At 44.4% G+C, this 15,461-nt stretch overlaps 1 protein-coding gene across 2 annotated transcripts in view; it reads right to left on the bottom strand.

The window, feature by feature from the left end:
• Positions 1 to 15,461, bottom strand: part of ARHGAP6 (Rho GTPase activating protein 6) — a 335,923-nt gene that overhangs the window by 161,599 nt on the left and 158,863 nt on the right. The window contains exon 1 of one of the 2 annotated variants that reach the window (XM_075176331.1): positions 7,481 to 7,643. The exons of the other annotated variant lie outside the window; for it this stretch is intronic. Within the exon in view, the coding sequence (XP_075032432.1) occupies positions 7,481 to 7,525 (45 nt within the window). The 5' untranslated portion in view covers positions 7,526 to 7,643. Of the gene's footprint in view, positions 1 to 7,480; positions 7,644 to 15,461 lie in introns of those variants that run through there. 2 annotated transcript variants of the gene reach the window in all.

Below are 15,461 nucleotides of genomic sequence, written 5' to 3'. Positions count from 1 at the left end.
ACCAACCTTCTAAATATGTAAACCTTTGCAAATATTATACCCTTATCAACACCAGAAGAAAGTAACTGCAAGTTTCAGGAGATACAGACACTCAGGCCAAAGTTTGGGTGCTACACACCAGGTACCTATAGACATACTTAGCCATTTAAGATGCTTGATTTCAAAAAATTTGATCATCTACAGAAAACAAGAACAGTGAAGACTGGCTATAATCTAGTGGAATTACACAGCACGGTAGCAGTCATAAAATTATAGGATCATCTACCTTCATGGCAGCATAGCAAAGGTGATTGATAATGCACAAAAAAAATATGTAAGATGTTATTTAAAAGTAAACAATTCAATTGTATGATGAAATACCAAACAGCCTTCAGTATCATTTCCAAAGATTCATTCACCTGCTTCAAAAATGTAAAGCATCCAAGTATGAAATAACAGCAAACTATCTTACAGGTAGTTATGATCAGAACTTACTCTTCCTGCATACCTGAGGGCACCGTAGCCTGAAAAAACCCAAACTTTACTTACGTTGCCTTTAGCAACTGAACACTACTGCCAAATATTTAAGTACTGTTGTAATAGTCAATTCCCCATTAGCAATTCCTAACAGTTTTTGATTTAGTAGAGGATATATTCAGGAAATCCTTTTAACTGCGCACTGTTGATAACGCTTAGATAGTAATCATTAGAAAGAAAAAACATTACTTATTTTTCTTTTTGAGTCAGCCATGCCTGATAAGACCCAGGCATCTCTCAAGGGAGCATTAAATTTTGACACCCCTTTAGAGAAACTGAATGTGAACCACATGGATTCGTCAGCCAAGGCTCGCTACAGAAAGGTTGTCAGATTCTTTTTGTAAGCCATACAATGCATGCACACCCCCTTTATTCCCTAGACAAGAAAAAGCCATTTCACTGCACAAAGTGAAATGGCTTTCTATATTCTCAAATATAGAAAGGCAGGAATAGCGTGAAATTTGAACTCTGAATACATCTTTTCCAAGCCACCGAGAGTTAAGCTGTTTTTTTGCTGCAGGTACAGGTATTTCATTAGAACAAGAGCAGCGAACAGCCCTTGCACAGGTATACTACTCAGTGGACAACAGAGGTACTTCAACAAATTAAAGAAGTTCAAAAATGTTCAAAAGACCCTGTAAGCATGTAATGTAAAAGAGACTGTTTCTTAGGTTTTGTTTCAAACTTAAATTCTAAATAAATTAAGTTTTGAAGAGCTGTGGCCAGCAAAAATACTATTTTTATGTCAAGAGAAACAAGTATCACAAGCAGTGTGATACTTGCTTCACACTATCGTGCACAGACGCTCAGGTATAAAAGATAACTGATTAGCAACTGAAGATAAATAAAAGTAGAACCAACTACCTAAATATATCTGTGACCTCAATCATCTTCCATTTACATGGCTTCACTCTTCAGGCTGAAAGAAATGTAAAAATCCGCCTGCAAATTTCAAAAAGGTTCTGGGAAACAGAACTGAAATGCAAACCATCAGCCTGCAAGGGGAGTATCAACCACATGGAGTCCAACATTTTTACTTAAGGGTAGTTCTGTATCACATCACTTTCACATCTGAACATCTCCTAAAGGTTAGCATGCATTTCCACATGCCAGTTCTCTTAGGAAGAGAAGTATTTCTGTAGGAAAATAAATAATAAGAAAAGGACCGGACAAACGCCCTGCTCAAAAAACACCAAGAAAGGACACGACAGAGACCGAAATCCTCAGTTCTCATTTTGCACTTCATCTGCATGGCTAACCTTACTTCCAGGCACAAGTTGCTGATTTTGGCCATGCATGACCTTGCTGCTCAGGCAGACTTCCTCAGTACCGTGAGCACAAAACCTCATCCACCCAGCAGCTTTACGAAGGACTATCGCTGGTTGATTAAATCCCCTCTTGGAGAAGCACAATCAGCATAAATCGTACCTGGGAAGTATACCGCCGTATCAGAGCCAAATGATTGTGTGCCTCTCTGAATAAAAAACCTGAAGCTCCACTCACATGGAGTTTTATTAAACAGCACAAGAACTGTAATTGCATTGCAATGATATACTATGTAAAGACAGGCAGAGAAATCGAATGAAAGGGAAGCTTTACCTCCTGCTGTCTATACATGGGGTGGCCACTTTCTCCATCTTTAGGCCACCTCTATTCCTGACCAATATCTGGGGGCAGACTAATACAACCACATCAGCGTGGCTTTGCACCTGACCTAGCAAGCCTTGCCAAACTCAACTTGCATCTGCCCCCATCTTTTCTCCTGCACATGAGAGACAGGACGTGTGTGTGTGGAGAGCCCCAGGAATACATTAAGAGTTCAAGCGCTGCAAAAAATATGACCTAATCTGAATGGAAATCTACTTCCTGCAACTTTTTAAAAGCCCGTGACACACACAAGAGCTCTTTGCTTCCTCTCTTCCCCCCATCCTGGCTCTTCGGTGTTAACTCACAGCCGCTTTGCACAGCAGATAAAAGCTGGCTGGACTCACTTCAGATTCCATCAATCCCAATCAAAGCTTGGCCTTGGTGTTCACTATTGAGCAACAAATAGTGCTTGTTTCCTATATTTATATATGCTCTTTAGAGATTAGCAATAAAAGCACTTTCAAATGTTGCAAACGTGTAAGCCAACACTGGGAATTTCACTCAAATGAAGAACGAAGGATTGGGCTCAACAGCAATCGGAAATCGTATTCCTTCAGCAAAACGTCCAACGTGCATGAGGTCAACGTAAGTCTCCAATGAATAAAATCCAAGAGTCGGATGCCAGAAATGTGACGTTTAACCACGCCTCTACTGCTAACTGCCTCTTCTGTAACTTGCTTATCTGATCAAGTTGGAAGTACTCTTCACAATTTCCTAATTAGAAAACAACACCTACAGAGTGATTTAATTTTTTTTAACTAGTTAACTCTCCCTTTGAGTACTTGGAATATGAGAAAATACGCAGCTGTCTCCCATGGAGCAGAGATGTTTAAATTACAGAGCCTGGTGGGCAAGAACTTATTCTCATGTCAAGCACTGCCTGAATCCCACAGCCTGTCTTCCACCTCACCAAACCTGACTGCAAACGTACGTTACAGCTGATATGGATATGCTCCGGTCTGGTCTGCTCCTGCGCTGCTTCTTGCTGGAGAGCCCATTGGGAAGAGAGAGAAATCAGACAAATGGTCTAGGTGAAGGCAGCACACTTATTAGTCCTGTAAGATAAATTACTTGTAGGATTTACTACAATCACTATAATAAATGCAGTCTGCTTGCGGCACGTAATTTTGTTGTTAAAAATCTGCGAAGGCCACTCAAGCAACGTGTCTTGAAATCAGAAAGGCGAGCAACTCTCTTTAAAAGTGGATTCTTCCAAAACGCGAGCAAGCCCACAGGAGGATGTCAGTGCTCGGGTCCTCCTCACGAAGAGATTTTTACAGTCCGAGCTTACAGTTTTACAGTGTCACCACCAATCTCGCTATTCCACTTTGAATTACTCCGTAATCGCATTTTGTTACGAGTAACAATTAGCATTACTACTAGAAACTAGAATACTGGAGGAAAATGTCTATTATCCTCTTTTTAGTTCCCTCTGTGCTCCAAAAGGCATTCTGCAGTTCACCAGTGTCCTAGTTTCCCTCGCAAACTGTTTCATTTGTTTCCTCCATCCTTCCACGCAGACTGACGGATTTAAGACGGTAAGAGCAAGCAGCAAGTCTGCCCACCGCACCAGCAAAGGGTCAGCTGGGCGCAGGCTGAGCCAACACACAAGACAAGACTATGCCCCAAATACTGCTGGAGGCAGGGAAAAACCCTTCTTTTCCCAAAATACCCTCTGACATCTGAATTGGAGGTGGACTCATCATCAGCGATAGATTCAGAGGCTTAAACCAACTCATAGTTGTGTCCTCCGGGGACCCACACATCCCCTCCACTCCGGCTGCCAGAACTCCCAGTCTTTGGCCCCAAAGAGTCTCGCATCTTCTCTTCAGACGAATCCCCCACAGTACCCCACAGGTCATGGCAGCCACTCCCAAATCCCAGCACCTCCCCATTTCCTCATATTCCCTGGTTAAAGACAGCCAGAGTTTCCTCATCAGGGCAAACGTCCTTTCCCTTCAGGGAAATCCCTTCTGGTAAATGTTTCAAGGCAGAACAAGATTAAAGATGCTACACCAAGATTAAAATGGCTATATCCAAACCAGATCATACTTCAAGCTTCCTGCTTTGGACCACTGAGGGGCCAGTTGGTTGGGCAACACCCGAGGCTATTTTGAGTCTTTTCTTCACATATGTAAAAAACTGTATTTCAAGTTACCAATGGATCTCTTAAAATAAAGTAAGTACAATATTGCTTTCTGGTGTTTTAGCCAAAATATGTGAAGCAGCTTTTAATTCCCCCTGTAACTGATGCTAAGATGAAAAAAAAAAAAACATATGAATTTAGGAATCAACAGGAAGAAATCCGAAGTCAGGAAGGCGACCATCCCTCTTAATGAAATAATTTGAAAAATGTTCCTGGAACATTTGGAGATCTTAGTATCAGTTATAACCACCACAATACCAAGAATAGCTTGTAAATCAGAGTGAATTCAGCTGGATGATTAGTGAGCAGGTAAAACTTACCTAGGTCTAAAAATTAAAGGGTACAGCTTGGCCATACAACATACAGCAAGGATGAGAAACTATTTAACTTTCTACAAGTTTTCATAAAAATACTATATAGATATAACTATCAGAAAGGGAGAAGAGGTCTCTGGGCTGGTGAAAAGATATTAGGAGGGAAAAAAAAATCATTTCTGTGACTCAATGCAAGTGTAACCCTCTTTTTTTTCTTACCTTTTTTTTTTTTAACCTACTCTCCTTCAGTAAGATATTTTTATTCATTATTAGCTGGCTGATTTCTTTTAACTTACTTTTCACTGAAAAAATTGTTTCAGCTGGTTAAAATTACCTCTTTGCCTACTGGAGCTTTTTGGTGAGTCAACACCAATGCTGAGTTCAAAGGGTAACTGTGACATAATTATCAGTCATCCCACTCACATTTAATGTACGCTGGATCAAATGCGCTATAGGTTATGTGATCATCCCCACAGATGTTACAGGCTTAAATTATTAAGTCTTTGTTTGTATAAGCTATCCTTGCAAATACACTATGGATTGTGGATTCGGAATCATAATGGCATCAAATGTTGATTTATGGCTACATTATCATGTTGCACTGGCAGTAGCACGCTGCGGAGCTAAGGAGCTGGTATAGAGGACCCAATGTCCAAACCACACGAGTTTTAGAAGTTTACACTCAGGCTGACTCTAGCTCGGTCCTGAGGCTCGAATACCCTCCAGGCACTGGGCAGCACCAGGAGCACATCCTCCAGTTCAGCATCACCTGGACAAATGCTGTTTCCCACGCTCCAGGACTGCCCCGAGACATGATCCAAGGCACACGAGTGGGGAAGACTGTGAGATTCCCATCAAAAGCACACTGCTTATCTGAACCAATAAGCTAATGCAGATGTTTCCTTATGCACTTTTATGAAAATCATGAAACTTTAATTATCAGTCCTGAAAAGCAGAAGAAAAGCCCACCACAGAAATCATTATTTCTTTTGCCAATAAATTAATTGCTATTAAATACTATAACACTGTATAATTTTTATTTCACAGTTATCAAAACAATCCAAGACCTTGATTTGTATTTACACCACACAATTATTCAAAGTTAACGAGAACGGTACTAAGTTACATTTAAGCAGTAATTACTAAGGCCTCAATCCAACAAAGCTCTAAAGTCTTGGCTTATCTTCAGGTCAACAAGCATTTGTTTTCAATTAGGCTATTCATAGACTTCACATTAAGCGTATGCAGGGATAATGCACAGCATCCAGGTCCATATTCTCCAAACAAACCATTAACATCACCTGCAAAAATCACTTACCTCCTAGATGTATCTACACGTTGTTACTTTATTATTGAAATATATCTTAAAATAGTAAAAAATATTTTATTTTAAAGTATTATTCTTAGGTGCACAATTTCCCCTTTGCTGCAATATACAGCAATCAAGGAGCAGTAGTTTTGCTACAGTGGTAATGGTCATCTGAGATGACTGGCCATCCTGCTTTTTCCTTTGCATGCCTGCTGACCTGAACTTAATCCACTATCTGCTGCTGGCTGCGGGCAAGAAAATGGACTGATACCCAACTGACAGAAACAATAATGTGTTTGTAACTAGTAGTTAATGGTAGACTGACAAGCACAATCACAGGAAGTAATAAAAGTTTCATGGAGCTGGCATGTGATGTGACTGTCACTGGTCTCCTATGCCTCTAAATGAACGGGGAGATTACCCTATTAAAAGAAGAGGTTCCCATTCATTTGATGCATAACAACTAGTTTCCCAGCGAAATCACTATCGCTACGTGACAGAAAACGTATTTGCTTCTATGTAACTATTTTAGCCAACATGCCATTACCTCTAAAAGCTGTAGTGTTACTACAGTAGCTGAATGCACTAATACCTAAAGTTAAGTGGGTATAACACTATTCACAAAGACAGACCTTACTCCTCCCCCCCAAAAAAAAAAAACCAAACAACCTCTTCTACTCTAAACTGTTCACATAAGATTTAAAAATAGGCATAAAAAGAAACTTAATTTAGTGGCCAGTACTGAAGGAATCAAAGTGAACCAAGTGAGAAAAGCACTCGGCAGCAGCCCATCCTGGCAGTGCTAGCAGCCGAATCAGGACCAGAAAAGCAAGCCTGCTCTGACTGACAGTTCCCACCTAACTTCATCAACAGCAGTAAAATTCTTCATTATTTACATGAGTGTAAGCGAGAGCGGCATCAGAGCTCGCATGCTATTACTCGTGCTAGCATTTATTTATGACTTCAGGAGAGGAGACAGCTCGTTGTTTTTATGCGGCTTTTTTTTTTCCTGCCCGAGCAACCGAGAAAATGCTCCTAATAAGGCTGGCAGAAAGGAAGTGGCTTCTCAACAGCACAACCTCTTGTGAAGGAAATAATAAAATATGGTGTTATTATCTCAAACGCAGCGGGAGCGGTGCCGGAACCAGTTACCGAGAGCGCTTCTGGAGCCGGGGCTTCACCCCGCCAGCCCGCTCGCGAGCCAAGGGACACACGCGCGGCGTGGGGCGAGGCTCTCGGGACTCCTCCGAGGCGCCGCCCCACGCCGGAGCGGCCCCGCTCCCCCGGCTGCCTCCCGGAGAGGCGCCGCACCGCCACAGTCCGTGCGGGCTGCAGCCCGGCTTCCCCGCGCCCGGCTCCCCCCGCGGCCTCCCCGCCGGGGCAGGGCTGCCACCAGCCTCCCCCACTCCCGCTGCTCACCCCCGGCGGCGCCGCGGAGCGGCTTCCGCGCCCACGCGGACGGACGGACGGGCGCACCCACCCGCCGGCACACGTGGGCGCACCGGCCTCCGAGCCCCCGTCCCACGCAGCCCCTCCGCGGCCACTCACCGCGTAGCGCAGCGCCGGCTTCTCGCCGAACACCGAGTCCCCCATGGGCGCGGGCGGAGGGGCCGCTCCCTCCACACGGCGCGGCGGCGGCTGCGGCGGCGCGGGGCGCTGCTCTGCCCTCAGACGGCGGCGGCGGCAGCGCGGGGCTCCCGCCCGGCAGCCTCCGGCCGCGTCCCCCCGGCGCCCCTCCTCGCAACTTCTGCCCGCACCCCGCCCCTGGCTGTCCCCACCCCGCCGCGGGAGCCGGCAGCCCCTCGGCGGAGCCGGGCGGCCGCGGGAGCAGCAGGAGGAGGCGGAGGAGGCGGAGGCGCCGCCGCTCCCCCGCGCCGCTGGAGGGGCGGCGGTTTCAGTCCTCCCGCCCAGCGCCGGTGACTCCCCCGCGGCGGGGCCGGTCTCCCGCCCGCTCGCCCGCCTCCCCCCGCGGCGCTCAGCCCGGCCGCACCTGCGGGCCGGGGCGGACCCGCGGTGCGGGGAGGGGCGGCGGAAGGAGCCGTGCTGCGGGGGGCGGCCGCGGGACCGGGCTCCCGGAGCGCTGAGGGGAGGAGAGGGCGGCGCCGGGGCGGGGGGCTCTCTGCCCGGCTCGGCCCGTCCCGGGCGTTCCCCAGCCCCTGCTGAGGGCCCGCCGGGCGAGCAGAGGCGCTGACCCAAGCCCCCCACCGCCCGGGAGCGGCGGCTGCAGCGGTCCCGTCCCTCACCCCCCCGGGCAAAGCATCGGGCCGAGCCGCCTCGGCGCGGCATTAACGCGCCCCTCGCGGCACCTGGAGCGCGGCGGGGCGGCCCCGGCCCTGCAAGGGACGACCTAAAGACGAAGGAGAGAGGAACAAATAAAACTAACTTTCTAATATGTATTTTTAGACTGAGTGATTCGGGAGGACTGCCTCGTGATTCTTGAACACGTAGGCTTTGAGAAATGAAACGCTATTTCACGGCCTATTCGTTAATTTATGAATGTGTATTTGCACGAACGGTAAAAGACAAAACAAATTCTGAAGGAAAATCGCATTCTGCTGTGTTATAATTAGTAGGGATTTCTGTGTGACTTGCCTAGGGAGACTGTGGCATCTCCATCAATGGAAGTGTTTAAAAATACACAAACCTCCCTCAGTTTGGCATGACCTCAGCAGAGTGAGGCTAGGGACAGGCTAGATGATTTCCTGAGCCCTCTTCCATCTTTTTAATCATTTTTCAATGCTTTGCACAAATCTTAGCACAGTAACTCCCCCAGTTACTCTCGGTTGTTCTCTGAGGAAGTGGCCTTATTCTAGTGCTGCATGACCTATATGAAATTAATGAGTTTTACTGTTTCCGACCTACAATCTAGGCAAACCCATTACCAGCACATTGCATTATCTATAAACAAAGGTAACATGCTTCTTTTGGGGAAAAAGAAAAGGTATTTTGGGAAAAAATTTGTAAAATAACTCAAAATACATGCTGGAAAGATACATCGGTTGAGCCAAAGTTTCCATGTCTTCTGATGATGATGTACTGTACCCAACGAGCTTCCCGTTATAGATCTTCCATGGATCTTAATTCCTGTTGCAGAGGAAATCATCTTTAAGAGTTCCCATGGACAGGGAGGTCATTTTCAGTTAACATGGCATGAACAAAGAATACAGTATCTGCATTTACCCATAAAGTACATTTTTGTCTCTCGGGTGAACAATCTATGCTACTCCTCTTCCTGGAAAATGAGACAGGGTAGATACTTGAGCACTTGGAGAGCATGTATTGGAAAGCGGCACCCAACAGAAAGAAACCTGACATATCAAACATTTCAAATCGTCAGGATCTCCAAGCAGGCAGGGGAAAAAAAAAGTTTTAAAAAAAACCGATCTGAGTGCCTTATTTTCCCTTCTGAAGTTCTGCTTTTTATTTATTTTAAGGAGATAGTTTCAAGCCGAGAACTCTACCTGTATCATATGCTCTGATTCCAGACATTTTTTCCTCTGCTCTGCAGGTATGGCATTTGACCTCAGAAAGCGATAGAAAGCAGACGAAGACGACTGGGGAGAGGCATACAGGATTTCTACCCTCGAGCTCTACAGCATCACCACCTTCTTTTTAGCCCTATTTTCTGACAACGGTCAGTGCAAAAGGAAATACTAAACATCAGAAAAGGATTAAAACATGGGGGGGCATGTTTCAATAAACACCCCAAAGTGAAAAGAATAGTATGGAGGTGACCAGAAACCCCCAACTGGAAGGTAGAGAAGAAAAAGACTAGCAAAGGGATAGAACCGAAACTTTAAGGAAACAGAGTAGTTTAGGAAAAGGGAGAAAATCATAAAGTGAGGAAGGTGAAGAATGCCCCAGAGGGAGAAGCCAGAGAGGGGAAGGACTAACGGTGAAGTTTTGCAGGTTGAACTCGTCTAGCAATTCATTGCCACCGTAAAGGAGAGTCCGGCTGCCGTAACCCTCTTCGTCCCCCACTCCCAGGCGCACGCTGCCACCGCCTGCCTTCCCTCTGCCTCGGTGCTTGTTGCAAACCAATACAACAAATGGAGCGTGCAGATTTCTTCCCATTTAGCAGGCTGAATCAGCTCTCCGAGGGAGGAGATGAGTGCCAGAGCTGGCACAAAGGAACGCGGGAGGTTGTCTAGTTGGGAGCAGGATACCAGGGGCAGAAGAGGAGCGTGTATGCAAGTACCTTTGCAATAGTGACAGGTTCTTACATTGGTGCAGCTAAGATTAAAAATAAAGAATATGCAAGCAGGAAAATGTAGTAGAACTTTTTACGATGACAAGGAAAGAGTTATGGGCAAAAAATTACTGTTTGGGGGGGGGTCAGCCCAGAAAAATGCAGGTTTACTAGATGCGGGTTTTTTCTGTCCGCACAATATGAAAAATAGGGAGAAAAGATTTTTAAAATATTTTCATTTATAAAATCTTAAAGGATTTGGTAAGTTGCAGCTATCAGAAATTTCATAGTACAGTTCAAGATTTTTGTGTACCTACTAACAAAATTTAAAACTAACTGCTAATTACAGAAGGTAATTAGCCTTTTTATTTTAAGGCCAGACCTTAAAATAAAAGCTTTCTGGATTTTGAAAGCAAGTTATTGTGACTAGAAGACTTGCTTATACTGTATTTACAGTGGCCAAGGACTCTATCTGGCTCCAAATTACACAGGATTTGGAGCACACTGCTAGTCTGCAATGAGCAGTAACCTACTGAGCTGTACTACTCAGTTCCTTGCAATCATCCATCCCTCTTTTAAGCCACTTAGCAACTAGGATTAACGTACGGATCTTTCACAGCGGTTCTGACTACCTTTTCGCCTTTCTCATTCCTTCCTTATTCACATTCATTTATGATTCCTCCCTAGTGTTCCTTCCAAATTTCCTTCCTCCTTTATTTACCTAATAATGGGTACCCAAGGAATGCATGCAGCTTTGGGAAGTGTAAACCTTCCAGGTCAGCTTCTCTTAACAGATGATACAAAGCATAACAGTTAATTTCCTCCATATTCACTCCAAGGCTACTCAATCAAGAAGAAACAATATAAACCGGAAAATTTTCAGTAACTCATTTTAAATCATTTCTATTGTATGAGGTACTACCTTTTTTTTTAATGCTTTCCATGATTCCCATTGTAGTTGTTCCTTACAGCTTTAAGAGGCTGTAATGTGTACTTTACACCCGCAAAAGTAGATTACAGTAAAACCTTTACTCCTTCTCTCCTATTTATCATTTGTTGTTGACAACAGCAGAGAAGAATGAACAACGTTTCAGCTCAAATTTAGTTGCTTCCAACACAGCAGCTGGGAAATGAGCAGGTAATTGAATTTTACTGTGCTGATCATTAATGAAGCCAGGTTTTGTTTTTCCAATATTACTCTATGAACCAACTGCTTTCTCAACACTAATTGCTATTACACAAAGGAAAACTAGCTGTACAGTTGCAGACAGCACACAATTATGAAACTGGAGAGAAGTGACTTCTCTAATTCTCTGCCACGACTCCTGGAACTAGTGACTCAAACTGTCTGATGTCACATCAGATGAGGTAGGAAAAAGTTTCCAAATCCACCCTGTAACGGGAGGGAAGCCAGCTTGGTCCTTACGGCAGTAATGGATTTGTCTCACCTAAAGGTAAACATCTACAATCTCCATCTCGGCTTATCACCCACGGCTCCCCTAGTCCACAGGAAGAAACCGACACATCTGGTGGACAATTTATGTCACTCCAAGTAGACATCTAAAATAGGTCACATAAATTGAAGTGCCTACTTCACTCCAGTGGGAGTCCATGACAACTAGTTCAGATGTCTGCCCTTCAGGCATCTGCAGTTAAGTGAGGAGAAGCCCACCTGGGAGCCGAGCTATGAGATCAGCCTTTAAACCTCACTTTGACTTTCCGGAAAGTCCTTAATAGTCTCAGTGTCTTGATTCTTTTCATTCTGGAAAGCAGGGGCTACCGTACTTATCGGGTGAAAAAACAGTCGACATCTTCAGGTGAAAAAGCTTCAAGCAAGCATGAAGGTCTTGTTTTGTTTGACCTTTCTAATAGCACATGAATGCAGCTTCCACACAGAGCTAACTCCAAATCTGGAAAAGACTTGCCTCTGTGGCTGCTGAACCAGGGCCAAGAGTGATACTGGCAGCACACTTCTTCCTCGGGGAATTAGCACTTTTCTTATTCTGGCCAAATGTTCATTCGGTCATTACAAGTTACAGTTTAAGTCTATTTCCCAAAAAGAAGAGAGAGAAAAGATGACAGACAAGTAAATCAAATGCATAAAGCTCTATAAACAAAAACTAGAAACTAAGGAATCAGAATTTAGGGATAATACACTGCAAAAGTCCTTTGTTCAGAACGAACTTCTTTTTTGTTTAAAAAGTATTTATTTGCTACCTATCAAAATATGTTGATAGTTTCTCACCAGTTTGTAACAGAACTAAGGGAAATAGTACTTAATGCCCATGAAGAACGAAGTGCCACCTCACTCGTGGAGGTGCTTTTTCACAACAGTGACATAAAGCTTCTTAGACAAAAGAAATCCTATTTAGAAAGAACTCGATCGCTGTAATTTCCTAGATGTCTGAAACCCTTTTATACGAGATCTAATGCACTAGAAGAGCATGACACTTACAGCTCACAAGGAGCACAGTTGCCCGAGTGTTGCTCGTACTGGCGGAGAGGCAGTTACCGCTTTATTCCTCAGGAGCAGCTACAAAGCACCCCGTGATCCCCAGACACAAACACCCATCTTGTGCTTGCACCAGGTGGTGCAAGCTGAGAGGAACTGCACCCCGTGTGCACCCACGCAACGCTCCCACACCGTCCAACTCTGAAGCCCAAGAGGGCAAACCAGACTCCAGATTCCCAACTCAAACCTGTAAACTGCGCTGTGCGGAGGGGTAGGAGGAGCAGTTTTTCTTAGGCATCAGTAAGCATCTAGAGGATGCTCCCCTCCATTCCTCCCCATGCTCTCTGCCCGTGGTCTGCTGGAGCTGCTGCTGCCTGATGGGGCTCCACCTGGGAAGGAGCACCAGCAATGCAAAAGCAGCCCCAGGGGAAGGTGAGACTCAAGACAACGTGCCCCTGGGGCCAAAACCAGCTCTTCTGGTAAGCACTCGGTATAAGAAACGGACAACTCATGGAGCAATCACAAGGGAAACCTTCTCCCTAATGAAAGTGTGTTAGCAAGCATCCAGGAATGTGTTAGCGCTGGTGCGTCACCAGAATTTCACTCAGGTATTTAATTCTAGTTACCACATTCATGATTTTTTCATCCAATAAATCACTACACTGTTTAATTTATAGGCCACTGTATATATACTGTATAATTTATAGGCCAGTGATGTTCTGTATGTGATTGTGCACACTACTGCACTACCAGTTAATCAGCAGCTTGGCAACGAAATTTAATCGAAAAGATTTGTGTTTTAGAAGAAGGTTATATTACTTCGTATCCCTTATGTTTGCACGTTGGTCTCTATCTATCTCCAGCATCAGTGAAAATTCACTAGAATATTTTTAAATTAAAACTCCAAACTACTAACTTGCAAATCAAAAATATGACCCTATCACATAGCATAAAATAGTTTTTCAGCAAAAATTAGCGTTTACCCTGTGGGTCACTTGAATTCTTGGGGTTTTAAAGATTCAGAAGAAACTACCAGTTATCCTGCCATCTTTTTCTCTCTTCAAAGGCTGCAATTTAAATAAATGGGACCACTCAGTGCTTCGTGTGAAGGTAAATGACAGAGTTTCAGGCCTTTTTTTTTTTTTAATGTTTGGTTTTCCTTGCTGACAGAACAAGCTAAAAAGGCAGACAGGAATAAGGGGAAAAAAATGAAGGGGGGAAAAAAGAAGGAAAAAAAATGGAAGCAAACATAACTTCCAGGTTTAGAGTTTCAAAACAGCTTAAGGGGCTTAAGCATACAAGCCAAAAATCTCAGTGAAGTCTCATCTCTGTAAATGAGATGCATCTGGGAAAACAACAATTCACTGGAAGATTTTTCTAGTTCCTGAAAGTGGGTAGATCTCCACGTATTTCCTTCCTTGTTTACCTCCTTGCAACTCACGTTCACCGTAACCTGCATTACGGGGCTGAGCTCTCACTAGCAATTATCCTTCTCCCTAAAATGTCTTCTGAGAACTGGAGAGGGAGAAAAGCACAATTTTCTTTCATTACATATGACTTTTACAGAAATTGCAGCTATATAAAAAAATTTTAAAAAACACTAACTTGAAACAAATCGGCTACAGATACATGATTTGCTTGCTCTGACTAGAAAGAGGAATGCTTACCAACAACGGATAGAAGCATGGGCTTCGATCTCCATTTACCATCTGGGTATTTGACAAGAATTGAGGAGGAGGAAGGGCTCTTTCACAAACCTAAAGTTTATTCAAAATTGTTTTGTGGATAGTATAGGATTGTTAAAATCCATTTAGTGTGCAGAGTAATAACTACACAATAAAACCTCCCAAGAAGTAATGTGACTACTGTACATTTTGATTTAATGTTGTAATTCATAAAGCAGTTTTGCAGTGTAAAAGTAATTATTTCAAGACTGGAACAAGACCAAGCCTCTTGTGACCAACAATAATAATATTCATAATGTTAACAAACCTCTTCAAATGAAGTCATTGTTTAATACGTTTCAGACTATATATGAAGTGGTTACAAACGTCATATTTTTGTAGTTGTCAATAATTTGGGGATCGTGTAAGCAGACGGACCTTGTGTTCTTCTGTTCTGGATTTCAACTGTCAATTAAGAGTCAGGGCATTATTATTCATAGTATTCACTGGAGCCGGTTGAAAAGCTAATGTTCCAGTTCAGAAGGAACTTTGCTTTTCAAAATTTGACCTTCATGCGACTGAGTCTAAAGCCAACATTTTAAAACTTCTTGTGAACTCTAAATTCTTATACTTTTTTGGAGCCAGAAAAAGACAAATCACAAAGTAGCCTGCTTGGTTAGCAATGAGCCTGGCAAAAATTCCCCTTTTCCCTGAGCCCTGGGGGAGCGCTCATGCAAGCTGCCCTCGGGGCGACAGTCCCCGGGAGGCATCCCAGTACATCTCAGCTCCAGGGGCAGGGAGCCTGGGAAGCCAGAAAGCCAGCCTGGGAATTACTATGGAATTAGGATTTGCCACAGTCCTGTGACACCCTGAGGTCTTGGCACTGGCAAGCTGCAGGCCCGTGCCATCTCCGGCGGTGCCAAGCCCTGGCAGGCAGCCTGCCCGACAGCCGAGGAGCCCGCTGCGGAGCGGTTATGCCAGGCAGCCCGCATTAGAAATGGGCACCCAGAATTTTCAGGATCACTGGGTCTTGGTTTGGATCGCTGGATGGACTTAACCAAAGATACACACTCTGAGTCAGTCCCGGGCCTGGGGCTGTGGGACAGCCCAGGATTTTCTCACAGTCTCCGTGCAGCCTGCTCGTGACCCAGGGATAGTTTTCCTGGATTGATTAGAAGTGGATTCAAGGAGTTGCAAATGAAATATTCGAAGGCCAGCAAATTG

This window comes from Calonectris borealis, chromosome 1 (assembly GCF_964195595.1).
Source record: "Calonectris borealis chromosome 1, bCalBor7.hap1.2, whole genome shotgun sequence".
Classification (NCBI taxonomy): Eukaryota; Metazoa; Chordata; class Aves; order Procellariiformes; family Procellariidae; genus Calonectris; species Calonectris borealis.
This window is presented reverse-complemented; position numbering and strand designations above follow the sequence as displayed.